General features: G+C 51.0%; 9 protein-coding genes and 1 non-coding gene across 11 annotated transcripts; 7 read left to right on the top strand and 3 right to left on the bottom strand.

Moving 5' to 3' along the window:
* The first annotated feature begins 18 nt into the window (after positions 1-18).
* PV10_07560 (uncharacterized protein) lies at positions 19-2,811 on the top strand. The gene has a single exon (XM_016372473.1). The coding sequence runs from the start codon at positions 40-42 to the stop codon at positions 2,758-2,760; it is 2,721 nt and encodes a 906-aa protein (XP_016221805.1). The 5' UTR covers positions 19-39; the 3' UTR covers positions 2,761-2,811.
* Positions 2,812-2,978: 167 nt separating this feature from the next.
* On the bottom strand, positions 2,979-3,089 carry PV10_07559. The gene has a single exon. It is a non-coding gene; the product is annotated as a tRNA-Ile (tRNA).
* Positions 3,090-3,313: 224 nt separating this feature from the next.
* PV10_07558 (uncharacterized protein) lies at positions 3,314-4,671 on the top strand (the record flags this gene model as incomplete). Its single annotated transcript, XM_016372472.1, has 1 exon — positions 3,314-4,671. Exon 1 carries the CDS (start codon positions 3,685-3,687, stop codon positions 4,669-4,671), a length of 987 nt encoding a protein of 328 aa, XP_016221804.1. The 5' UTR covers positions 3,314-3,684.
* A 225-nt stretch (positions 4,672-4,896) lies between these two features.
* PV10_07557 (uncharacterized protein) lies at positions 4,897-6,667 on the top strand. Its single transcript, XM_016372471.1, has one exon. The coding sequence runs from the start codon at positions 4,976-4,978 to the stop codon at positions 6,428-6,430; it is 1,455 nt and encodes a 484-aa protein (XP_016221803.1). The 5' UTR covers positions 4,897-4,975; the 3' UTR covers positions 6,431-6,667.
* Positions 6,466-8,072, bottom strand: PV10_07556. 2 transcript variants are annotated; one of them, XM_016372470.1, is made up of 2 exons: positions 7,723-8,072; positions 6,466-7,587 (listed from the first exon to the last, which is right to left on the bottom strand). In XM_016372470.1, exons 1-2 carry the CDS (start codon positions 7,853-7,855, stop codon positions 6,935-6,937), a joined length of 786 nt encoding a protein of 261 aa, XP_016221802.1. In that variant the 5' UTR covers positions 7,856-8,072; the 3' UTR covers positions 6,466-6,934. The 2 variants fall into 2 exon arrangements, with proteins under 2 accessions (XP_016221802.1, XP_016221801.1); XM_016372469.1 differs by having other exon boundaries at positions 6,466-8,006.
* A 913-nt stretch (positions 8,073-8,985) lies between these two features.
* Positions 8,986-9,610, bottom strand: PV10_07555 (uncharacterized protein). Its single transcript, XM_016372468.1, has 2 exons — positions 9,552-9,610; positions 8,986-9,500 (listed from the first exon to the last, which is right to left on the bottom strand). The coding sequence occupies exons 1-2, from the start codon at positions 9,581-9,583 to the stop codon at positions 9,080-9,082; spliced, it is 453 nt and encodes a 150-aa protein (XP_016221800.1). The 5' UTR covers positions 9,584-9,610; the 3' UTR covers positions 8,986-9,079.
* A 2,145-nt stretch (positions 9,611-11,755) lies between these two features.
* Positions 11,756-17,734, top strand: PV10_07554 (uncharacterized protein). Its single transcript, XM_016372467.1, has one exon. The coding sequence runs from the start codon at positions 12,391-12,393 to the stop codon at positions 17,008-17,010; it is 4,620 nt and encodes a 1,539-aa protein (XP_016221799.1). The 5' UTR covers positions 11,756-12,390; the 3' UTR covers positions 17,011-17,734.
* Positions 17,735-18,020: 286 nt separating this feature from the next.
* Positions 18,021-20,038, top strand: PV10_07553 (serine/threonine-protein kinase pef1). Its single transcript, XM_016372466.1, has 2 exons — positions 18,021-18,586; positions 18,655-20,038. Exons 1-2 carry the CDS (start codon positions 18,320-18,322, stop codon positions 19,624-19,626), a joined length of 1,239 nt encoding a protein of 412 aa, XP_016221798.1. The 5' UTR covers positions 18,021-18,319; the 3' UTR covers positions 19,627-20,038.
* Positions 20,039-20,130: 92 nt separating this feature from the next.
* On the top strand, positions 20,131-21,953 carry PV10_07552 (pyruvate dehydrogenase (acetyl-transferring) E1 component, alpha subunit). Its single transcript, XM_016372465.1, has 3 exons — positions 20,131-20,404; positions 20,464-20,597; positions 20,662-21,953. The coding sequence occupies exons 1-3, from the start codon at positions 20,273-20,275 to the stop codon at positions 21,620-21,622; spliced, it is 1,227 nt and encodes a 408-aa protein (XP_016221797.1). The 5' UTR covers positions 20,131-20,272; the 3' UTR covers positions 21,623-21,953.
* A 66-nt stretch (positions 21,954-22,019) lies between these two features.
* On the top strand, positions 22,020-24,692 carry PV10_07551 (uncharacterized protein). Its single transcript, XM_016372464.1, has 3 exons — positions 22,020-23,878; positions 23,939-24,035; positions 24,119-24,692. Exons 1-3 carry the CDS (start codon positions 22,351-22,353, stop codon positions 24,159-24,161), a joined length of 1,668 nt encoding a protein of 555 aa, XP_016221796.1. The 5' UTR covers positions 22,020-22,350; the 3' UTR covers positions 24,162-24,692.
* Positions 24,693-24,767: the final 75 nt, after the last annotated feature.

The following is a 24,767-nucleotide window of genomic DNA, read 5'->3' as shown; positions in this document are numbered from 1 at the left end:
ACAACTTTCCGTGTCCTTTGAAGCATTAGCCTACCCAACATGGCACCTTCCCAGCTCAAGCAGTTGAAGGCATCATTGCGCGAGCATGGTGTCCTGGGTCCTCAAAAATCAAAAAAGCAGAAAAAGGCCACCGGTAAAGATGCTCAGAAACGCCTGCAGCGGAATGCTGCCCTCGAGACGATCCGAGAACATTTCAATCCATTCGAAGTCAAGGCACCGGCGAGAAAGGACAAATTCGAGGTCACCAGTGGGAGACCTACAAAATCTAAAATCGGTCGACCGGGTGTCACACGTGGACTAGGAGAGGAGAGAAGAAAAGAAACCCTGTTGAAAGAAATGCAAAGCCGCAACAAAGTCGGCGGCATGCTTGATCGTCGGTTCGGAGAGGATGATCCAAACATGACCCCCGAACAGAAAGCTGCGGAAAGGTTTGCCAGGCAGAACGAGAAGAGGATCAAGAAGACTTCCATGTTCAATCTCGAAGACGACAGTGATGAAGAGATGGTTTTAACACACGGTGGAAGGTCTTTGGACTTTGGTGAAGCTGGGCGGGACGATTTTGAGGAACAAGATATTGATTCAGGCAGTGATGGTGCCGATTTCGAGGCGCAGGACGATCGGCCAAGGAAGAAACTGCGTGTTGACGCAGAATCGGATGCTGACGGCATGGACGGCGAAGACAGTGCTCCACCACGCAGAAAAAGTAAGAAGGAGGTCATGGAGGAGGTCATTGCAAAATCGAAAATGTACAAAGCCGAACGTCAAGCGGCAAAGGCAGACGATGACGATTTACGTGCTGAACTTGATCGAGGAATGTCAGATTTCTACGAAGCGTTGCGATCTCACAAAGCTCCAGCAAAGAAACCAGAGCCATCAACGACAGCGTCGCAAGATCCACATATGGATCCTTCTCGAGCAGCAATGTTGGCTGGCAAGAGCCGAGAAGATGCTGAGAAAGAGTACGAGGCCAATCTACGACAACTGAAGATGGATGCTCGTTCCAAACCAAGTGTCCGTACTAAGACGGATGAAGAAAAGGCAGCTGAAGAAGCAGCACGCCTGGAAGAATTGGAGCGAAATCGCATTCGAAGAATGAAAGGAGAAGTTGACAGTTCAGATGATGAAGATGATCGATCAGCAGACGAAGCTGAGCCAGGACCAGATGAAGACATTGATCAGGACGACGCGGAGGCTTTTGGTCTTGCGGCTCCAGAATATGCTCCGAGGCCGGTACTCGATGTCGAGGACGAGGACGAATTTATACTCGATGACGATCTCATTGAAAGCGACTCTGGTGCCGACATGGCCAGTGACCAGGATTCCGATGACTCTTCTTCTGATTCAGAAATAGAAGATGATGGAGATGACGATTTTATCAATGGTTTAGTTCTTCCACCTGAACACAAATCATCAGTCAAGCATGACACCACGACTCAGAAGTCGCAGACCAAGAACTTGGCCTTCACCTTCCCCTGTCCACAAACACACGAAGAGCTTCTTGAGGTTCTACAAGACATCAAAGTGGATGACGTACCAACAGTAGTGCAAAGAATTCGAGCACTCTATCACAAAGGCCTAGCCGAAGGCAATCAAGATAAGTTGGACAATTTCACCGTGGTGTTGACACAACACATCGCACATCTTGCAGACACGGATCCAGATGTTCCCATCCTGGTCCTTGAGAGTCTGTTACGCCACGTCCATTCCATGGCAAAGTCTTCCCCTCAAGCCGCTGGCAAAGCATTTCGTCAGCATCTTCAAGCGATTGCCGACCATCGTCCTCTCAACCTGACTGCTGGCGATCTCTTTATTCTTTCCGGCGTCTCCACTATCTTTCCCACTTCCGACCACTTCCACTCCGTGGTCACTCCCTCAATGCTCACCTTGGCTCGCTATCTCGGACAAAAGTCAGTGCAAAATCACCAGGACCTCGGGATCGGTGCATATTGCTGTTCACTGGCTCTGAAGTACCAAAGCCTTGCAAAGCGATTTGTGCCCGAGGTCGTGGTCTACATTGTCAATGCCTTGTCAATTCTCGCGCCTGTACCGGTTCCAGAACGGGACAATGGAGGTATGCCATTGAACGTGCCAGTTCGGCTACCGCCCATCTCATTGCGTGTCAAGCCATCTCCAGCAGAGGTTTCTCAAAAGCTCTCATTCAAGGCTCTGATCATGAATCGTGATACAGAGAACGAGAGCGCTATGTCTGCTTCTCTCCTTAACACCTACCTGCGCTTGTCTCATCAGGCCGCGACGTTATGGCAGCAGAAGTCTGCTTTTGCCGAACTTATCTCGCCCTTGATCCAGACCATTGCCTTTGTGTCGCACCATGACAAATACCTGGCCCCTTCAACACGCGAACTCCTATCCACAACCCTGTCGACTCTCAAAGCGTTGCAGAGATCCCAAAGTGCGGCCCGTTTGCCCCTACTCCTACACAATCACCGACCTCTGGCCATCAAATCCTCTATCCCACAATTCATCGAGAACTTCAACCCCGACCGCCACTACGATCCTGATCGTGAACGGGCAGAGCTCAACAAGCTCAAGGCCGAACACAAGAAGGAACGCAAGGGAGCGATGCGCGAGTTACGCAAGGATGCTAATTTCATGGCAAGAGAGCAGCTTCGGGAGAAGAAGGAGAAGGATGAGGCGTATGAGAAGAAATATAAGAGATTGGTGGCGGAGATCCAGGGAGAGGAAGGGAGAGAATCAAAGAGCTATGAGCGAGAAAAGGCGAAGAGGAAAGGCAGGTTCTAGTATTAAGCAAGAATGTAAGATTCATAGCAAATGGACCTCAGTCTCCTCTGTGCAACGTATGAACACAGATGATTTTTTAGTCATGTAAGAAGCATAGCAATTCTAATTCAGCATGGGAAATCATTGGATTTGGACGTTGATACTCATAAGGAGGAGTCAGGTGCGCAAAAAAGAAAGTAACCTCGAGTCCACATGGCCCCAAAAACAGCAAAAAGAAATATCCCTGGCGAGGTTTGAACTCGCGACTTTCGCATCTCTGAGAAAGATTTCATGCTATATGCAAGCATACAGTATAAGAACGACACGCTAACCAACTGCGTCACAGGGATTTTGGGGAAAATTTGCGTGCAGGACTAAAAGTGTTGATTGGAAAATCGACCTCAGCTCTGCACGAAATTGGGAGCAATTTGTTGATGGTTTAATAATTATAGAAATGGTTTTTAGTCACGTGAAAGATCTTTTTTTGCTGGCCTACGACGTCACCCCTCCGCGCAGTGTTTCCCACTAAATTTGGAATCGTATGGTCATATAATTCCCAAATTTAATGTGATCGGGAATATTCCTACAACATTCAACTTCTTAAGATACTTTTCCAGTGTCATTGGCTGGTTAGACACCACTGAACTGTCGGCCGATTGAATTACGTCGACCCTCCTGGTAGGCACAAGTCAATGCACCATCTTTGCCAGACGTAATCACGCTGGCGAGATATTCAGAGACGGTTTGCCTCTCCTTTCCACCTTGCCCCAGCCGCTTTGTCCTTTCAAGCAGTAATTCTCTGCTCAGTGCTCGCTTGCCCTTGATCCTCTTTACTCAAGACCTCCAGTCACACCCATCCAGACTGATTCTAGCGCCACACACACCTGTCAGTGCCACTATCACCCCATATTGATCTCACCCACTACCCCCAATTCGCATATCAACATGGCCAATGCTACGGATGAAGACGATGATTACATGAATATGACATTTGAGGAACCTCTCGGAACGAAAAAGATGGAAACATTGACACAGAAGAAGAAGCGCCTGGCGCGGGAAGCCGAAATCAAAGCGAACCCAAAATCCAAGGCGGCGCTAGCAGAAGAAGAACGCAAAAAGCGAGAGGCTGCTCTGAACTCAAACACCATGGACACCACCAGTAAAGGCTACAAGATGATGGCGGCGTTGGGATACAAACCCGGAAGTGCTCTAGGTGTGGAACGACCAGCTGGCAAGGATGGGAGTGAAGAGAAGGACGATCGACTGCTCGAGCCGATTGGATTGGAGATGAAGGATTCAAGGAGTGGAATTGGTGCTGATGCGGAGAAAAAACGGAAGTTCAGAGAAGAGCTGGCGGGTCAGGAAGAAGCGGATAAGAAGAGGAAGACCGATGCACTTGATTTCCGAGAACGACAGCATAAAGAGCGAGAGTTGAAGAGGATGGACGGTCAGATTTGGGGTGCGATGAAGGTATGTGAGCGGCTGGAAGAGGAAGAGGAAAATACGCCGACCCAGGAAGATGAGAACGAGGATGTGAGGGCTCGCAATGGCAAGCGAACCAAGCCCTTGAAAAGTGTCAATGTCCTCTGGCGAAGTCTCGTGAAACAGAGAGCCTTGAACGAGCGAGACCGGAGAATGAGATACGATCTCCACCAGTCACTTTCGAGACGGGCAGATTACATCGACCCCGAGGAAGATAAGGAGGATCGAATCGCCCTAGGGAAGAAAGCAGACACAGAGGAAGTCGACGTGGCCCTGGACGAAGAAGATGAAGAATTGGACGAAGTTGAAGCTCTCGAACCACCAGAGAGGCTGAACAAACTTGTCACATATCTTCGTGAGAGGTGGAACTATTGTTTTTGGTGTAAATATAAATATCCGGACAAGGAAATGGATGGATGTCCGGGGTTGACGGAGGAGGAGCATGATTAAGCGCTCATTCTCGCTGGCATTATTAGGCACAAAACTTGGTCCGAATGTGAGAACTTGCGTACTTAAAATAGTTCGAAATTCGGACAATAATTGCCTGTGTTTGTACCATTATTGGAGTGTTTGGTTGTAAGGCTATAGTTATAACATGTGACATGCAGGCCTCCATATTTATAGTTCCAAATATATTCGGTCACTTCTCTCGATGTCCGATGTCCAACTCCAACTCTCTACCAACCACCATATTGTATCCTCCCATTACTTGATCGACCAGCATCCCAATCCATGTCACCATGATCGACCGATCATGCCATTCATTGAATCAGATCGACTCCTCTGGGTCACCGTTCTCATAGGCTTGAGCACAGCGTACTTTTCCATCCCCAGGCTCCTCAACCGAGTCAAAGATGCATCAAGGGCACCACCACTAGATGCTGCCGTCGCCCCGGCCAGGCAACTGCAGAAAGACTCTGAAAACTCGTTGAAGATCGAAACTCTACGTACGTTGGTCGATGGCCACAGTTTTGATATACGGACTTCGGCAATCAAGATCGTCGCCAGTCGAACAGTGCGGTCGGAAACCGTGAAGAAACTCCTGTTGCGAGATCTGGCTTCGGATGATTTCGATCGACGCGACAATGCTATCAATTCTTTATCAATGCTTCTGTGGCATCCGGCGTTGGATGGTGGGATTTCTAGTGCATTTAACAGTGTCGCTGCGATTGATGCTGTCATCAGTGCTTTGATTCATATGTTACCTCTGCATCAGAGGAATAGCAATGGCCGTACCAATGTCGACGACAGTGATAAGAACAACGGGGAAAGCAACGACAAAGGCATAACCAACAACATGAAAAATCCACAATCACGTCCCTCTCGTCCCTCTCGTCGCATTCTCCCCCCCTCCCCTCTCCGGCCTCTCCACCGCCCGTCTCACGAAACAGCTCTCCTGAAAATCCTCACCACCATCCTTCGCCAAGTTACCATGGGAGTTGATGCATCTGGGGCCGACCTCTCACCCGTCATACGACGCATGATCACCGACTGGCTAGCTCACTACCCATTCCCCTGCAGTCTACCTGAATACGCCAATTTCAACTACAAGAAACGCGACGTCATGCGTTTATTTATTCTCATGCCCGGCGAGGATCCAGTCATGGCTGAGATTTTCAAAGAACTGCAGAAATACTCGGGTTTACTACGTCCTTTGAGAGATGCAGGTCTGTTGGGTCACCCCCCCATGTCGGATTATTCTAGCGGTGGATGTCGCCAATATCAGTGGAACGTTCAGCCGTGGTTCGATGAGGACAATGATGTGCATATGACGGATGGTGAGGATACGGCGGGGGAAGCGTCGGGAGGAGAGGTTGGTACGACTGGTAGCGCTGCTGGTAGTGCTGCTGATGTTGATTCTGGCGGCGACCGCGACGGTGAAGGCGACCACACCAACCACGGCGGCGACACTCCGAGCTGGAGTCTCGGTCCCACTGCGGCTCGCGCTGGCGAGAGAAGTCTCGAAGAGGAACATCTACGTCGACGTCATCGCCAGGCCATCGTCGTCGCTGAAAGGGGTACTCCTTTAAGCAGAGACAATATCCTCCAGCGCGAAGACAGTCGTGTTGGATTACAGCCTATGGCGAGTGGTTCAGCAGAGGGTGAAGGCGAGTTGAACCATTTATTGGATTTGTCGCAGGACCAGGAAGAGCACACTGGCACATCGTCAGAGAGGGCGGCTCTGCTGGGGACATCGCATCGCACTTGACCCCGTGTCGATTGGGTTGAAGATTAGATTGATGGGGTTTGGTGTTCTTCAAAATAGAATCCATCCCTCCGTCTTGGGCTCGAGATAATTACTTGATCATTCATACAGCCAGCAAGTTTTTGGTTGGGATTGAAGCCATGGTCACGGTTGATCTGGTCCAAGATGATCCTGGTGTCTTTTTAAAGAGGGATACGTCTGTGACAGGAACAGAGATTTTTCCGCTTCCTGAAAACCTAGAACCATCTCGACCATTCCCTTCCCCTTCCTGTTTTGTGTGTGAAATTTCCCTTTCCATTCCTTTTTCCTGGTCAGTAGTACATATGGTATTGGTGGTGGTGCTAGTCTAATCGCATCGATGGACGGACGATCCTCACCGAGGGTTGACATTCATAACCGTTGCTGGGTTTAGAGACAATGCCCTGCGAAGAAAACATCCGATTTCCACAGATACAACTAGTTGTTCTTCTTCATCACATGGTGATCTCAACGACGGGAATCACATTCTCATGATCCAAACTTCTTCTTTCTCGCCTCGGCAGCCGCTCTATCCGCCTCAGAGGTATACGCAGGCGGCGACTTGACCACACCCGTAGGTCTCTCTCCCTGTCGTCTCTGCGATTTATCTCTCCCATTTCGTCCACCACCACCACCACCACCACGGAAACGCCCACGCCCACCACCACCACCCTGATGTCGGAAGTTTTTCCTCAGACCCCCGTCTTCCCCACCACCGCCCTCTGTGCGACCGCGCTTTCTACTACCCCTTTCCCTCTCCAGTGGAAGTGCCTCGTCGAGTTTACCCAGTGACTGTGCACCCGTGCCAAATCGCTTCGCTCGCTGTAGAGCTTTCTGGGCTTCGTCGTCTGCTTCTTTATTCTCGCTGTCGCCGTTGACAGTGCCGAAGCGCTCGGCGCGGGCTTTCCGCTTGGCTAGTTCGGCATCGACTTCCGACGAAGGGAGGTTCAGCGCATATGTGACTCCACTGGCTAGTGCAGAGTCTGTGTTGGCAGGAAGGGATTCTTCAGCTGGGATAGGCGCAGCAGGTGCTGATGCTGGTGCTGCTTCGGTTTCTGTCGTCGTCGGCTGAGTCGAAGGAGCTGTGGTTTCGACTGGTGCTTCTGGTGCCGGTGGTGCAGCTGGTTCCTCGGCCGCAGGAGCTGTTAGGGTTGTAGGCGTGGTTAGTCTCGGATCATCACGATGGTTCTTGGGATTTGGCGCAGCATAGGGACGAGGGTAATGTCGCGCATTTTTGGCGCATTTGGGTCTGAATATAGATGTACTGCCAGACTCACCAGGTTCTTCGACTTCTTTGTCGGCCTCGTTCAACCGCGCAACAAGTTCAGCCTTCTTGCCGGTGTGTGACAAATTCCGTGATTTCAGAATCTCTGTGAGTTCGGCCACCGTCTTCTTTGCATAGTCGACCATGATGAGTGAGGTTTAGGCTCGAAGCGCAAATGTCTCGACCAGGTTGGTGGGTAGAGGCGCGTGCAAGGCTGTGGGGGCGCGTTGCAGGTGTAAATGTCGGATGTGGTAGAGTGAGGAATTGCGATTATCTTCTGGTCGGTCACAAAGTCGATTTCAATGTTACGAAGAACAGTGAGAGGTTGAAATCACAATTACCTCCCTAGTTCGCATACTATGTCCTCTCCGCCGTTCTCACGGTGACGCGCATGGACGGGAGGATGGGCGAGACCCTCGCGCGGAAGGGCTTGGCACGTGCCGGAACGGAAGAACTTGATTGTCAGGATCCTTATCACGTGATCAATCTGCCTTCGGGTGAACATCGAGGTCTTTCAGACAAAGAAAACGCACAACACATCCAATTCAATCTAGGTACGTATTGCGTCTGTCCTACCGACGACTGGACGACTTCGAATACCCCTGAGCTGCATGCACATGTCAAACGAGGGACGGATCGGTTCTGGTTTGAGGACACGAACTTGGTCAGGAACGGAGGCGTGCTAACCCCAGCCAGCCCTCAGATTCGACCAGCTTAACCCTACGAACTCTTGGTACGAAGAGATCGTCAAGGAGGGACTGGCGCACGCTGCGAGCAAAATCTTCACCAAAGACACTAGCGCAGGTCTCGAAATAATATCTTCAGGCCGAAGTTTTGAATTGTCCATGTTGTGTGGAACCACGTTGTTGGTAGATTCAGCTGGCATGGTCATCCTGATCGCGTACACCGATTGGTTCGCCAGTGTGCCCAGAGATCCAACGCAAGGCTTGCGGCATGACACGGCTGCAGTTGTGCTGCACCATTGAGATTTCATACATGATGCACGCTTGTACTAGTATAGCGCCAATGAGCTGATAAGTGCCTTGATTGATGAACAAGTCTAAAAGTAAAACAGGTTCATAGTAAAAGTCAGGTCAAGTTGAGTCAAATAACCTAGTTTCTCGTGAGGCTGGTCCGTCCCGTACCGTGGATGCATCAGAGAGTCTGTGGCTCGCTCGCTCGCGAGCAGCTGAACACTGAAAAGGAAGGAAGCTCAGGACGCCATTACAGTGACACTAAGAGGCCAATCGGTCCAACAGAAGAGTTGTTTGGTCCCGTGAGATTGAGATCTAGTCAGATGTACCACTACATCATATCTTGGAGATATGTGAGAGATGTTGTTGGATGCCACCGAATAGCTAGTCCAAATCTCACTTTGAATCTTCTACGCCCTTCGCTCGAGTGAATCTCTCTAGACTCTCAGTAGACCAAACCTTTTCACGATCATACGTTCCAGTTCCGAACGCTGGCGTTTCGTCGGACAGAATGATCCAGCCCTGTTTATGGATTGTCCAAATATGGATGTCTGGAGGACAGCTGTTGGCATCATCTAGCGTGCCCACACGGACGATTCGCAATGGACCCATACCAGCCTTGTTGTTTCGGATATAATGATAGACGCTCCATATAGCGATCTTGCATCTGGGGCACCTGGCGATATTCTGTCCATCACCACTTTGACTAGGCACTAGTGTCCACTCTGGCTCTCCCTCAAGTATCTTCAGCTTACTCGTTTCGATCATGGCGTTGAGAGCAAATGAAGCTCCTGTTTCGCGCTGGCACCACCGGCAGCTGATCGTGTTACTCAGACGATTCAATTCATGTGGAGCGAATCTGACTCACTGACAACAGTGAACCACTATAGGTGCCTCCATCTCGTAGCGCACCTGACCACAATCGCAACCCCCTTGAAGAGGAGACATGTTTTAAGGATTGTTTGGTGGCGCAATTTTGGACCATAGGCGTTACTGGCAGTAGATGAAAATGGCAATTTCAGAGTCGTGTGCATCACATCAATACTTTGGTTTACCTTTCAACCACTAGAAGTCTCCAGTAAGTTGTGCCGGCAATTCGCCTGATGGTCACGTCATATCGACTTCCCAAGGCTGTTTGCCTAGGTCAGGTGACAAGGTCCCACCGTTTCATTCCCCTCTTTTTCTGAATATTAATCCAGATACAGCATGTTTAACAGCGAGAATCTCTCTGGATAGACGAGAGGGTGTCTGGCCCACGTTTTGGTCGGAGAATTTCGACACATCATGGGCATTGAGTCTCTCATTGGAGGATGCCCATGTTGGAGGAAGTCGCCGGATCTGCAAGTGGGGCAGGTGCGAGTATCAAATAACAGCCACAGAAAGGGCTTTTATCCTGGTTAAACGGTCTGATTGGTTCTTACCTGGAATATTCAAGTGCAAGGATGAACCAGGGTCGAGATAAACTCTTTGAACGGAGCAAGGAGGTTTGAAGGAGTCATGGAGATGTGTCAATCCAGAGCCATACGTTGATCATGATCGTCAGAAGTGGATGTGATAAGAAAGAGACAAAACAAGGGCAAGACAGAGAAGGAGCCCGTCACAGAGAAGTGGGAAGGTGCTACGGCGCTCATCCTGACAAGAGTCACCGCAAGAAGCAAATCGCATTTCAGAAGTGTTGGACATGGCCCCCAGAATCATTTGAGAATTGTTGAAGATTCCAACCAATCTACCAAAGCCGCCAAGGGGCTATGTCCCTTTTGCAACACATTGAGGACTTACGGAGTAATCATCAACATATTGTACTGGCACGACTGGCTGTGTCTCCATAAGGATTCGAGACAGTCGCCGAATGGTTCTGAAGCCGGAGATTCAGCCACCTGAATGACGGCCGTAGTGGCCGGGGGGCCGAGGGGCCCGTTCCTCATCTGGCGCCCGCCTGTCAACCGCCCACGCCCGCCCAAGAAACTACGGCCCGGGGCACCTTGTGCCTATAGCCTACCGCCTACGAGACCCACGACCCACTACCTTTGCCCCCACAAGCACCTGAAATACTGCCCTCGACATGCCACTGGTGGGATTGGCCTCACTGGCCTTGGATGCACCCGTCCCCTCCCACTCAGCTTCCATCTGAACGAGCATCTTTCTGTCTCGCACCACGAATCACACACTTGTGGACGGTACTGACAGTAATGCCACGCCCATTGCCCATTGTCCTTTGCCCACTTCAACGCATCCCTGCAGCCGACCTCGTCAAGACCATCCCTGTCACCCCATACGACTGCACCACTCACCATGCTGTTATCTCCCGTCCCAGACTGCGGGTCTCCTTCTCCTCCTACAGTACCAATCCCACCTCCAGACAATTCTGTCGAGCGTCCAGAGCGGCCAAACGGCCAGGCTCAGCTAAGCCCCATCCACCTGCCAGGCCTTCGGCGTGATCCTGCCTATGGCGGTCCGGCCATCAAAATCTACTCCCACATTGGCCTAGGTAACACGGCACATGACCGATACAGCAACAGACCTGGGCGATGTGGGCAATACAGCTCTACCGCCCAGCACCACTATCAGGCAACATTCTACGATTTCGGAGACGAGATCAACATATGTCAAATACCTTTGGTTCCAATGGCAACGTCTCGATATTGCCCCCACTAGGTGACCCAAGTATTTGCTGGTTAGCATTGGGTTCAACCCAGCTGGAAACCCTAGCCTACAGTACCCACGCTGGGGACGGGAGTAGCCATGATGGAGATGTCAAACCTGAACTCTGATGGGGCCCATGTGCCATCTTTTGGTGGGCTCTACTCTCTGCAGGTCTACGCATACGCATACGCATACGTATCCTTGGATCTACAACTGGTCAGCAATTGAGTTCAGCGCGGAATACGAATTATGCGCGGCCTCTTTAGCGCCCCTGCCCTCCAAAACCCGCTCTTCCTACTCCATCCCATTGTCCCATCGAAGAGCCTGCCTTGGTCGCCCTCCTTGCTTGTTCCCAGACCTTCATCCCATCGAACCCTGCCGAATGGCTCAAAAGCCTCATCACGCACAGGCTTTGCTGCAGTCTCGCCGTCTCGCGGCTCCTACTAAGCCGCTTCGGTTCTTTGGAGATGGTTTCCCCTCGTCTACATTGAACGCCATATTACCGGGGCCATTCCTCATCTTCAAGCATTTCCTGACCTAGGAATTCTTTTGCCTCTGCCCTGTTTGTTTCCCTGTCGCAAGGCAGTGCCACTCTGCAAGTCTACGCGTCCTTTAGCGAGCATTTCTCACAGGTCACCTTCCACCCCCGGTGTCACGTGTGGTCCCAAGTACTATTTTCGCCATCCGGTCACGCCGACCAAGTGTGGCGCATGACTGTGCAGTCGTCCAACGACCGCATTCGGGACCCTCCAATTTGGCTCTCCTCGGTAGTTTTTGACAGCCTTCTTGACGTCTTCTTCATGTCTTGGTCTCGGGTAAAGATAGCCTTGTGCGACATATGACCAGCTCGTCCTGGACCCGTCTCGCATTTCAGAGAGACAATTGAGTCAAAGTCCCCCGTCAGCCCACCCTTCCTCGCTCCGGCGAGCAATCAGAGTCCCGCAAATGATCACTCCGGATCGTCATATCCGCTCTGTCGTTTCCTTGCGGAATGAGGCCTGTTCAATTTCACTCTTGTTCACAACCAAGGAGGATTGAGTGGGAGAATACTAGTATCCGTCGACATGTCACACAGACCAAAACCCAATGATACCCGGCAGGGTATTTCTAGAACCAAAGATGCTACCGTACCACGAGCGGGCAGATTGCAAAGTTCCAGAGAGGATGACCGCCAGCTTGACTATGGACGCCCCACGGCAAGTTCTGCCTCCAGATCACAGCCTCCCCGGTTCAATACATCTAGGACTGTGGACAGAAACCTACACACGAAACAAGCCACCGGGAAAAGCTCTATACACACCTCCCCAGATCCGAGGACACTGGAGTCCTCGAGAAAGCCGCCTCTGCCATCCGTCTCACATCGTTCCGCGGCTCCTTCAGTCTCCTCGTCACAAGAAGTACCCTTGCTCATTGATACTGGCCTGATTCCAAGAACACGAATGGGAGAGATGAGACCAGAAGCAACCCTTCTTCCCACTAGGTATGCTAAGAGCCAGCTACCATCCAAAGCCGGGACCGAGACCGCGTTTGGACTATCTGTATCCAGCAGCAACCTCACCACTCGGACTACCGATCTTCCACCCAGACTCATCCCAGAACTGCAGGCTTTGGCCGCGTCGTCTTCGAGGCAGCAAGACATGTACTCAAAGTCCGCCAGCTCAATTAGTAGCCCGTCAACCCGATTCTCAAACACTCCGAGTCCCTGGAGCGTTTCCACAACCACGACCACCCCTACATCGTGGTCTTCAGCATCCCCCGGGATCGTGCAGCATGTCCCGCTCAAGCCACAGAGCCAGAGGTCTCAGACCGTGCCTGTCCCAACTGTCAGACGTGAAAAGACACCCAAACTACCAGCCGTTGTTGAAGCATTTCCACCCGTTCAGTCTCACCCGTCAGCGTCAACGGAATCCGTAACACGAGAAAAATTGAGAAAATCACCTAGCACCAAAAGAACTCCGTTAAACACACCGGCTCCGACACCTCCGCCAAGGACTTCATCTGCCAAACAGGCTCTCAGCCGCACAAGCAGTCGTAGCGACAAACAACGTCGCAAACTTGAACAAGATCCTACGGAATCACTGACTGAGCTCGACCGCAGCCCCTTGGCAAGACATGCAGACCCAGGCCTTCAGAACGTTGGCGACTCCCTGCAACGCAGCATCATAGCGAAGGCCCATGATGATCTACAGCAATCTCTCGTTCGAGCACCTACAAGACCAAGCCGGCATGGGGTGACAGGTCTTGACGACAGCAGACCAGTTCTGGTCAACACTCATAGATCTGGATTCACCAGTAGACATCAGCAACTCTTGGAATCCGGTGATGAAACCTCTTCAAATTCCTTTGACGCCTCTCTTCGAGGCCCATCCTCGACGTCGCTGCCCCGTCCCCCGTCTCCCCAGGAACCTGTCTCCGGTTCTCCCAGCAGACTCGGCAAGCTTTCACGCCTAGGTCTCTTCAGTCGGCGCGGGAAGTCTCCCGCGAACGAAGTTGAGAGGAGCCCACGTAAATTACAACGAAAAGGTCCAGTCGCAGGCACAGGTCATGAAGGCTATGGAAAGTATGGGAAAAGGGGGCGAAAGCAGTCACAGGAGAGCTCCTCCGTTAACAACAGTGAGAGTGAGAGATCTGTCAGCAGCACACGACGAATCCCAATTCCAACATCAGGTCGCAGAGACAGTCGAGGAAGCAGCCGACAGAATCGATCCAGTCAATCTGACCTGGATGAATTCGCTGCCACAAGGCTTAAGCCGACACCGATTCGAGGGGGTTCTGGCTCCAGCATGGGAAGTCCAGTCCCAGATCAGGGAAAGTATTTCGATCATGAAGCCCCTGTGCCTTTAATAGACCATGACAAGTGGGGAACTCCGTCGCAGTCGCAGAACTCAATAGCCTCATCAAACGCGAGGCAAGAAGCCAGTCCTTCTCCAAAAGTTACATCCGGTGACGATGTCCATCCGACACTGGCAGTGAGGCGGTCGCAGCGCTTTCTTTCTGACAGAGAGCCTTTTAGTCTCCCAACTCCCATACGAACTGAAGACCTGTCAGCGCCTCTGTACCTCAATAGCCATGAAACGGGCGAGTCTCTACCGATGGCTCCCTCAACATCAACCGCAAGTACCACTGCTGAAACAAATAAAGCCGACACGTTGCAGGCTAAGAAGCACCGGAAGCTACGATGGAACATATTTCGGAAGAAAGAGGTTGCTGGACCGGATTCACAAAAGTCCATTCTGATATCCTCACCCACTCCGGAAGAGATGTCTGTCAGTGTCTCTGCAGTTCCCGTCTCAAGACCCATGCCATATTACGCAATGTTGGACTCAGAGAGCGAGATAAATGCAAACACTTATGTCGATCAGCATCTTCTTCATACGGTTCAGTCGCCAGCAGTGAGCCCTTTCTTCCAATCCGAGAACGAGAGATTTTTCGAATCGCCACAACGGCCAGAAGAGGATGACGTCTTCCTGCCTAACATTTCGGTACCACCGCTGCAATCCTTCGCGAGCTCACCACCACCGGTACCTCTTCAGAGTCCTTCGGAACGAATCCATGTTCAACTTAGTGAACAGCCCCGAAAGCAACCACGACTTGCGCGAGTTGGAAGAATCCCCCCAGTAGTGCCACGAAATGAAAGACAGCATAAACCAAGCCGAGCCTCCTTTTCACAGCCTTTTGTGCGGCAGCAGGGTCCTCAGCATGCAGATCTCACACTCCAGGGTTCTTTTGATGGCCTAGAAAACTCATTGGAATCTGAGCACCGCCAGTTACATGACAGAAACTGGCCAAAGGACCCTGGAATTGCGGCTCAAGATCATCCGCCCCGTGCGGAAAACGAGTTCTTACAATTGGATCCAAGACATGCTTCAGACTTCTCATCTTCTAGCACGTCCGAAGGAACGCTCAGCCACTTCGGCCCGGCACTGGCAGCAACACTAGGCGGGTCGTCGTCATTGCATAGCCCGCAATGGCCTGACACTCTTTATGATCTTGGTAACCCTAGTGTGGATGAGGTTTGGAATGAATACGATGATTTCATCGACCAAGTCATGTCGCCATCTCAGGAACGTCGGCAAAAGCAAGCGGTTGGCTTGCGACAGCGTGACAATATCAAAGGCAACCTTGAGGCGCGCCGAAACCTCCATGTCGATACTACACGCTCTCGTGTAACGGCTAAGACCGATCTTGAAAGCACCGCCAGAAAGCCCGCCCTCGGAGTGAAACGACCGGTGTTTGCACCTACGATCGTCACCTCTGCGACTCCGCCGGTGGTATTTTCATCTTCTGCTCTATCGGGGAGAAATGTCGGTGAGGATATTCGACTTCGACGTTCACGAATTGTATCTGCGTTGCATTCCTCGATGGATCCTTCATCGCCATTTTCGATACGAGATCTCCTACGCGAATACGAAACACCACTTCGAGACAGCGGCAGGTATTCAGAGCGACTGAGTACATCTACGGCTGGCCAATCGCTGGAACGCGTAACAACTACCGCTACCGCACCTGAAGGCCCTGGGGATCAAAGCCATCAAGAAACTTCCACTCTGGTAGATGTGGTCGAACGAAGCAAAGACCCTGCTCGACAGTCTGAGTTACACTATGCTTTCCTCATGGTAGCGAAATGGCTGTCATTCGGACGCGTTTTATTCTCGCCAGCCCATGACGAAATCCAGACGATTGCAGAACGTCATGTTCTGGTGATTGACGGACTGGGCAATGGGGATTGGTCTATCTATTGTGCTGTTACATACGAGCCCCATAAGGCGTTTGTTCACAATCTGAGAGAAAGGCCGACAACGAAGCACGCCAGAGACCTGGGCCAATCTTCCAACAGTCCAAACAATCACCGGCGCGCAGAAGTGTCAAACTTTTACGAACGATTCCCCTTTCCGCCATCTTTCTTCTCAGCAGTTGTGCTTCGATTCCCTCCGGCGATGGCTGAGGCCAAGATGAAGAACATCATCTCCGAGTGCAGACGGGTTCTTCTGCCCGGCGGTTATCTCGAGCTGATGTTGCTCGATTTGGATATTGTCAATATGGGAGTGCAGACGCGCCGAGCTATACGGGATTTGAAGTTCAAGATGACCACAGCCGATGAACAGATCAGCTTGAGACCGATCATCGACAATGTTCAAGGCGTTCTTGGCGCAAGAGGATTCTCGAACATTAGTCGATGCATTGTGGGAGTTCCAGTGGCTGGACGACCGAGTGGTTCTGAAGACTCTTCCTCCTCGCGGTCCAGCGGCGGGTCTGATGGTCTGACCAAACCGGGAGATTCCAAATCAGCGACGGCGTCTCCCCGGATGACGTTTAGTGATAGCTACGGACGGAAAGGAGCGCACTTGTCATTGAATGATCTCATTGCTGACCATTCCGATAATGCGGATGCCAAGATTGGAAAGATTGTTTCGAGCACGGCGCGGCGGTGGTGGCAGCACTGTTTTGAAGCTACAGTGATTGCTGATGGCAATCTCAACAAAAGCGTGTTTGCCGACAAAGGAGTACTCGGCGAATGTAAGGCACGAGGTTCGAGTTTTAAGATGCTTATTGCATATGCTCAGCGACCCGTTTTTGAAACTCGAAGACGGACCATGAGTGAGCCGGTGGTACCAACACTCGCTACTGCCGGCAATCAACGGCAGACAAAAGCCAGCCCCGGCGGGGCTCGAAGGGCGACCTGACCGGCCCCAGATCTCTTCGCGACGAGGGTCTGGACCTCGGTCTGGTGGCTTGGAGAAAGAGAGAATGAAGCATACGAAACGAGATTAACGAACTACGAAAGAATGGACGAAGATATGAACATAAATGATGGGTACCGGAGCCAGGCGTTGATTGATCACTAGGTAATTGACTCAATTACGCATCTTATGCGAAACAAGGTGGAAGTTCTCCAACCAGAGGAAAGTTCTGATATGCATGGTTAGGACAAAGACCAAAGAACAGACTGGCAATATGTCCAGGAGTAAGGCGCAAGCCTACGACACCCTCTAATTCTCGAGATATAGGGGATATATAGTTCCTCTAGGTTGGACTCTGCAGGCAGAAGTCGATCAGATAATAGAGATAATATAAGATACGGCATTGGGTTGCTGGCGTGGTACAAATGGAGCAAGAGTTTGCACACGATTTAGGATGGGGATATGGGGATAATGGTCCAAGCAAGAAAAAGGATGAAATGGACTCACAAGTGCGTATGGCCCTGTCCGTCAGTCCAGCTGCTCATGTGCGCTGGAGAAGGGCCTACTTAGAAGACGTGGAGTGAAGGAATCCTCGGACTTTTGAATGGACTTTAGGTGCTTCGTTACCCAATTGAGTAACTAATAGTTATGACCGGAGGAGCCTGCATAAAGACTCGTAGTACGGGTATGGTCTATTTGTATGACTGTGACTCCCGAAGCTGAATGAATAATGAATCATCTCCTCTCAGACTCAGGCGCTAATCAAGTCACTGTACGAATACCTAGTACTTTAACTTAGTTAGCGGATTGATGTCAAGTCTGGGCGGCGGATAATAGTGAAGAACGAGGGGTCGAGGGGCCTCGGGGGTCAAATTGTACGCTCGGGCTTTACGTTTAGGGTGGCATTGGTGGCATTGGTGGCATTGGTGGCCACGGCCCCGCGACCAAACGCCTTGTCTCAAATTTGGTTGTACCAGGTGACTCGACTCGCACTGGCACAACTGGAAACACTGGACACACTGGCCAGGCATACAGAAGGTCGAGAAGAAGTGTCCTTTCATGTAAAAATGCTTCAGGTGTACAAGGGCCTGTACATCCTTTTTGTATTCACTGCTCACTTCAATTTGGAATCGAGCTAGGCACCACTATTCTCCTCGCTTGTTAGACGCTTGAAACCCTGCAGGCGATTAACCGCCTGTCTTGGTGTGCCTCTGTATCTGTATCTGAGGGACTGGACTGGACTGGGTCTCATGTAAAAGGCGAAGATCTTCGTCTCCCCCGACCAAGCCTGCGCGCTCCTGCCTTGCTGGTCATGTCTTCGCGTTCCACATCTACTACAATTCCACATCGAACTTCAATCTCATCCACCACTTCATCACACCACTCTCATCCTTCACAGTCCTCACGGTCTAATCCCCCATCTTTGACAGCCCAGCAGTTGGCTGAACGAGTCATCTCTCCGGGCTCAGTGCTCTTTCAACACTCGGTTTCCGCTCCCTCTGTCAGACGCCGGGTTCCAGAACGAGGTACCACCGCCATGGACCGGAGGCACCCAAGTTCATTCCAGCAGCTGGAAAAGGTACGTTGGGAATTTCCCTTTGCATCGTATTCTTTGCGTGTGTCCGCAGCGCTGATTCATTCTCTCAGCTGGGTGAGGGGACCTACGCCACCGTCTACAAAGGCCGCAACCGACAAACTGGAGAACTGGTTGCCCTCAAGGAGATCCACCTCGACTCAGAAGAAGGCACTCCCTCCACCGCAATTCGAGAAATCAGCCTTATGAAGGAACTCAAACACGAGAACATAGTTACGTTGCACGATGTTATTCACACCGAGAACAAGCTCATGCTCGTGTTTGAGTACATGGACAAAGATTTGAAAAAGTACATGGATGCGCGGGGTGATCGAGGACAATTGGACCAGGCTACGATCAAAAGGTTCATGCAAGATTTGCTGAGAGGGACGGCGTTCTGTCATGAGAACAGGGTCCTGCACCGAGATCTGAAACCACAAAACTTGCTCATCAACACAAAAGGTCAACTCAAATTGGCGGATTTTGGTCTCGCTCGCGCCTTTGGCATTCCCGTCAACACCTTTTCTAATGAAGTCGTCACTCTCTGGTACAGAGCTCCGGATGTTTTGCTGGGTTCAAGGACATACAACACCAGTATCGATATCTGGTCAGCCGGCTGTATCATGGCAGAAATGTACACTGGCAGACCGTTGTTCCCGGGCACGACCAACGAAGACCAACTTCAAAAGATCTTTCGATTGATGGGTACGCCTTCCGAGCGAACGTGGCCCGGCATTTCCCAGCTTCCCGAGTACAAGAGCAACTTCCCATCATATGCGACCCAGTCATTAGCAATCCTCCTCCCACAGGTCGACCAACTTGGTCTCGATCTTTTGAGCAAACTCCTCCAGCTACGACCAGAGAACCGCATCAGTGCGCAGGACGCTCTTCTTCATCCGTGGTTTTCAGATTTACCAAATTATGCTGGACATGGACGGGCACACGTGGCGGCGGGTATACATCAGCAAGGACAGCTTGGAAGCCACCAGAATGTTGCAGGGGCTTATGGGACACAGCCAGGGTTGGTGAGCCATGGGGCATACTGAGGGTTGGTGCAGGGTTGCGGGTTGCGGTCAAAAAGTCAAACATGCGCAAAGGGTATTTCTCGACGAAGCAGGTGGATGGGGTTTACAACGACACTTTAATTTCCTTGATCATGCGTAGACGACGGCTGGAAGAAGTCAAACAACAGCAATGGAACGAGAGGGTTCATACAGGGTGGGTTGGAAGGTGGGCAAAGGATTCAACGAGAGATGTTTTTGCTGGGCTGGGTCGGCCTATGTCGATGCACAGTCTGGCGGTCAGCGCAGGCGTCTTGTGGTGATTCTATATCAAGTACGATGAATCCGTATAGCATGCACTCAGGTGCCTACGTGAGGTATTCATGTTACAAGGTTCGCTGGCTGTCATAAACAATAGGTGGATTATAATGAGTTGTTGGTCCCATCAACCATAGGCGAAATTACAGTCACGTGATCTCCGGACTTGACATTTCGCGGATAGCTCTGCCCGTTAATCCTCCTTTTGGGAATCCCCAACGCAACCAGGGTGGAGCTTCCACAGAATAAGCCCGTCTTTTGTCCACCTTGAAGCCCATCATTTTCGTCGCAGACCCATCAACTTGGGTACTGTTGTCTTTCTTTGTTCCTTTTTTCTTTGCTTTCATACTTGCAGCTCCTTCTCCCGCACACCATGTTGTCCAGAGCTTGCCTGAGAGGCTTTGGCCTACAGGCCGTTCCCAAAAGACAGGCTTATCAACTCGCTCGCAGGAGCGTCACGACCGATGCCGCCAGCTCGCATGCTGAGAGGGATGAGGTTCCAGATGTTCGTCACTAAGTTCTCAAGGCTGATGGAAAGTACGAGGAACTGACACAGATCAACAGGACGATGAACAGCCTTTCACAGTCAAGCTGTCCGACGAGAGCTTCGAGACCTACAACTTCGACCCTCCCCCCTACACGCTCGAAACCACCAAGAAAGAGTTGAAACAGATGTACTATGACATGGTCTCTGTCCGGTCAGTACTTCCTCGTGGAACATTGCGATGTTAAAGTTGGACTTGTGGACTGACCAAATACCAGTCGTATGGAAATGGCCGCCGATAGACTGTACAAGGAGAAGAAGATTCGAGGCTTCTGCCACTTGTCCACCGGCCAGGAAGCTGTGGCTGTGGGCATCGAACACGCCATTACCAAAGAAGACGCCATCATCACCGCCTACCGATGTCACGGTTTCGCGTTACTCCGCGGTGGCACAGTCAAGTCCATCATTGGCGAACTGCTGGGACGTCGTGAGGGTATTGCGTACGGAAAAGGTGGCTCGATGCACATGTTCTCCACCGGTTTCTACGGTGGAAACGGCATTGTTGGTGCGCAGGTCCCCGTCGGCGCTGGCATTGCCTTTGCCCATCAGTACACCGGCAGCAAGACGGCCACACTGGCACTATACGGTGATGGTGCCTCCAACCAAGGTCAGGTGTTTGAAGCCTTCAACATGGCCAAGCTGTGGAACCTTCCCATCATCTTCGGCTGTGAGAACAACAAATACGGTATGGGTACATCGGCCGCCCGATCCTCCGCTTTGACCGACTACTACAAGCGAGGACAGTACATCCCAGGTCTCAAGATCAACGCCATGGACGTCCTGGCAGTGAAAGCCGCCGTGCAGTATGGACGAGAATATACCACCAACGAGAACGGACCTCTGGTCTATGAATACGTCACATACCGATATGGCGGTCATTCCATGTCCGATCCCGGTACCACCTACCGAACACGAGAAGAAATTCAACGTATGCGATCCACCAACGATCCTATTGCCGGTCTCAAGCAGAAGATCCTCGAATGGGGCGTGTGCACTGAAGATGACCTCAAGAGCATTGACAAGAAAGCCCGAGAGGCGGTGGACAAGGAAGTGGCCGAGGCAGAGCAAATGGCCCCACCGGAGCCGACTCCCAAGATCCTCTTTGAGGATATTTACGTCCGTGGAAGCGAGCCAGAATACCTCCGCGGCCGAACACCCGATGAGACCTATTACTACTAAGGAATTCTGGGGTTGCAAAAGCTTTTGATTCCGAGTCTTGTGTACATTTTAGCCACTGGATTTCGTAGGGGGGGCGCCCGCGGGATAGGGCTGAGGCGGGCGGGGTTGATGGGAGCATGTAATTGAACTCGAGTAAACGGCGATGAGATGGTGCGGCGTATCAGAACTAGGTCCTCGTTGTTGACAGCAGTACCTGACAAAATCGAGAGTGAATCTGATATGGTCTCAATCGTTACAGTAGTCCGCTGTATTGGGCGGAGTATATGGATGAGTTAATGAACAAACACGTGCTCCGAGCTAGGCACGAGCTAGGCTCAAAGTGTGAGTCCAGTGCACTAATTATTCACACTAAGTACTCACACTACTGTAACTACTGTCACTACTGCATTCAGTGACCCTCCGAAGTCTCCAGATGCCAAAACCGATGATGCAAGTCGACGCAACAAAAGCACTTGAGTCTTGTTGCCGGCCCAGGCACTGATACTTGAACCCAAATGTTTTGATATTTCGTTCACCAGCACTTCTCCTACATCTACGCCCGTTGCCATCTCTGCTTGCATCAAAGGCATTGTGGTTCAACTCAGACACCTCATAAGTTGGATTAGTTCATCTTCGAGCTCATTGCCGCTCTTTCCTTGTCCCATCTCTCCACCGACCCAACAACCAAACTTGCGTCTTCGCCTTCTGATCACTTTCCCACACTCGCCCTTCTGCAAGGCCTCGAAAACATGGCGACCACGACAGAAACCTCACCGTTACTGCCGCAACATAATCCCAATCCCAACCTCGGCCCAACCTCTCCCGGCGGTACTTCTCCATCTCGACCGGGTCTAACCAAATCACGTACCGTCACCTTCAACCCCTTGACATCCGTCAGTACTCAGTCTGGAGCCACATCCTCTGGTTCTCTTCGACCGATGCAAAGTCCCTCGGCCGCTTTTGGAGGTCCCAATGCTCCAGGCCGCGAGCAACAGCCGATGCTAAGTGCCCTCAACTCGAAACTACGCCGACGAAATAGCCACGGTGCGCCCTTGCCTACCACCCAAACATTCACGACCGCTCCACGAGCTGGTGCTCAAAGAACCACAAAAAATACAGAAAAATTGAAGATCCTGCCCACTCCTGAGCTCGATGATGAGGACCAAGATGAGGAGAGCGGTCGAGATGTATATTCACAATTCACAAGAATCAAGGATCCCACGGCCAGAAGAGATGCGGCACGGTTGGGCAAAGCAGACAGAGATCGCCTACCTCGAGTGACGGCCTATTGTATGTCTCAGGGTTACCGACTTGACGGAGTTATGAAGTTTCTCAAATCTCGCGCGAGAACGAGAGGCGCCAATCCCAAGTTATTTGACGAATGCATCTACAGTCCCTACGACTATGAGTATCTCAAGAAGAAGGAGATCAACAAGATCGACAGCAGGAGTTCAAGTCCTGTACAGGAAAGATTGGCGCGTGTCATGGCTAGCCCGAGGTTAAATCCTGGCGAGAGGCGATACTCGGACAGTGCTGTTGAGGTCGAGGACAATCGGAAGCATCGGAGAGATGATTTGATCGACCTACAAGACGAGTTGGGAAATCCTAGTATACCGACTGATGTTGAAATTGCCATCGCCGAAACCCATTCTTCCACCGACCTAAGACATGCCGACACCGACGAGCTCGCGCAACCCAACGACGATTCCGTGTCAACTTATGTTCATATCCCGGAGATCTTCATTTTCGACTACGGTACCGTCGTCATATGGGGCATGACCGTCCAACAAGAAACGAGGTTTCTCAGTGACATGGCCAAATTCATCGAAGCACCATTGCCAGCCGAAAGTGTCCAAACAGAAAATTTCAACTTCTATTACACGAAGGACTACCAAGCACGCATCTACAATGATTTCATCAGTCTCCGTGACCCGCGAAATCACATGACGAAACTGGCCATCAGTCACGCACTGTCTCAGAGTGTGAAAACCAGTCTCTTTGAAGATCTGGTTGGTGAGACAATCGAGACGACAAGTCCCCTACCAGCCTTGATTGCGCAAACTGGAAGTGTCAATTTGACAAGACGCCAGTTGAACATGCAAATCGGCGAGTTGTTTATCCTGAGAATCAACATCCATCTTCAAGGAAGTGTACTCGACAGTCCTGAGTTGATGTGGGCCGAACCACACTTGGAACCAATCTACGCGGCAGTTAGAAGCTATCTTGAGATTGAACAACGAGTTGGTTTGTTGACAGAACGATTAGATGTCATTGCAGGTGAGTACACAACAGATGTTTGCATTTCGTCGAATATATTGGAGACTAATTCCACTCTAGATCTTCTCGCTGTCCTCCGCGAACAAGGCAGCAGGAGACATGGTGAGGTTTTGGAATGGATCGTCATTGTCCTCATCGCTGCAGAGATTCTCGTTGCGTAAGTTATAACCCCCCGCTATTACTCCCAGCTATCACCTCGGTCGAATATCTGCAATCACTAACACCAATGCGTCATACTAGTTGCATCAACATTGTCGTTGATCTTTACGCGGGTGTCGATTAAGAGCAGCCGACATGCAAATCACGTCAACGTCAGCTGTGAATCTCACCACCAGTGACACCACCCTCACCAAACAAGAAAGTGATCCCGCGTATCATTCAACCGCGCCCCCGACCAAGGTCAGCCTCGTCACCTTCTTACACCGAGAATAAGCTCCCGTCCTCCATTCCTGTCTTTGTCTACTCGAGACAGTAAATCACACTCTGTGACCATTCTGTCACTCCGTTGTTTCATACATACATACTGCCTGGACTTACACATGTAAATACACGTTGGCTAGCGTTGGCGTTTGGGGAGTCTTGATCATATCCATGAGAACGTTGACATTGGACAAACATGTTTCTCCTACCCTGCATCCTTGTTGGATCATCGCCTTGTATATCTGGACATAACCAGACTGAAGGCTGGCTGTGGAGTTGTGGTTGTCTTTTGTTGTTTGCACTTGGTTGAAGCCCATCAAGACTTGCATAGTATAGCAAAGCAAAGCAAAGCAAAGCAAAGCAAAGCAAAGCAAAGCAAAGCAAAGCAAAGCAAATGAAACAATGATTTGGAGTCTTGACTTTTGAATCTTTTTGTATACACTGACATCTGGTGACTTCAGGTGTACAT

This window comes from Exophiala mesophila, assembly GCF_000836275.1.
Source record: "Exophiala mesophila strain CBS 40295 unplaced genomic scaffold supercont1.5, whole genome shotgun sequence".
In the NCBI taxonomy this organism is placed as follows: Eukaryota; Fungi; Ascomycota; class Eurotiomycetes; order Chaetothyriales; family Herpotrichiellaceae; genus Exophiala; species Exophiala mesophila.
Note: the sequence above shows the minus strand (reverse complement) of the source record. Positions and strands in the feature narration are given on the sequence as shown.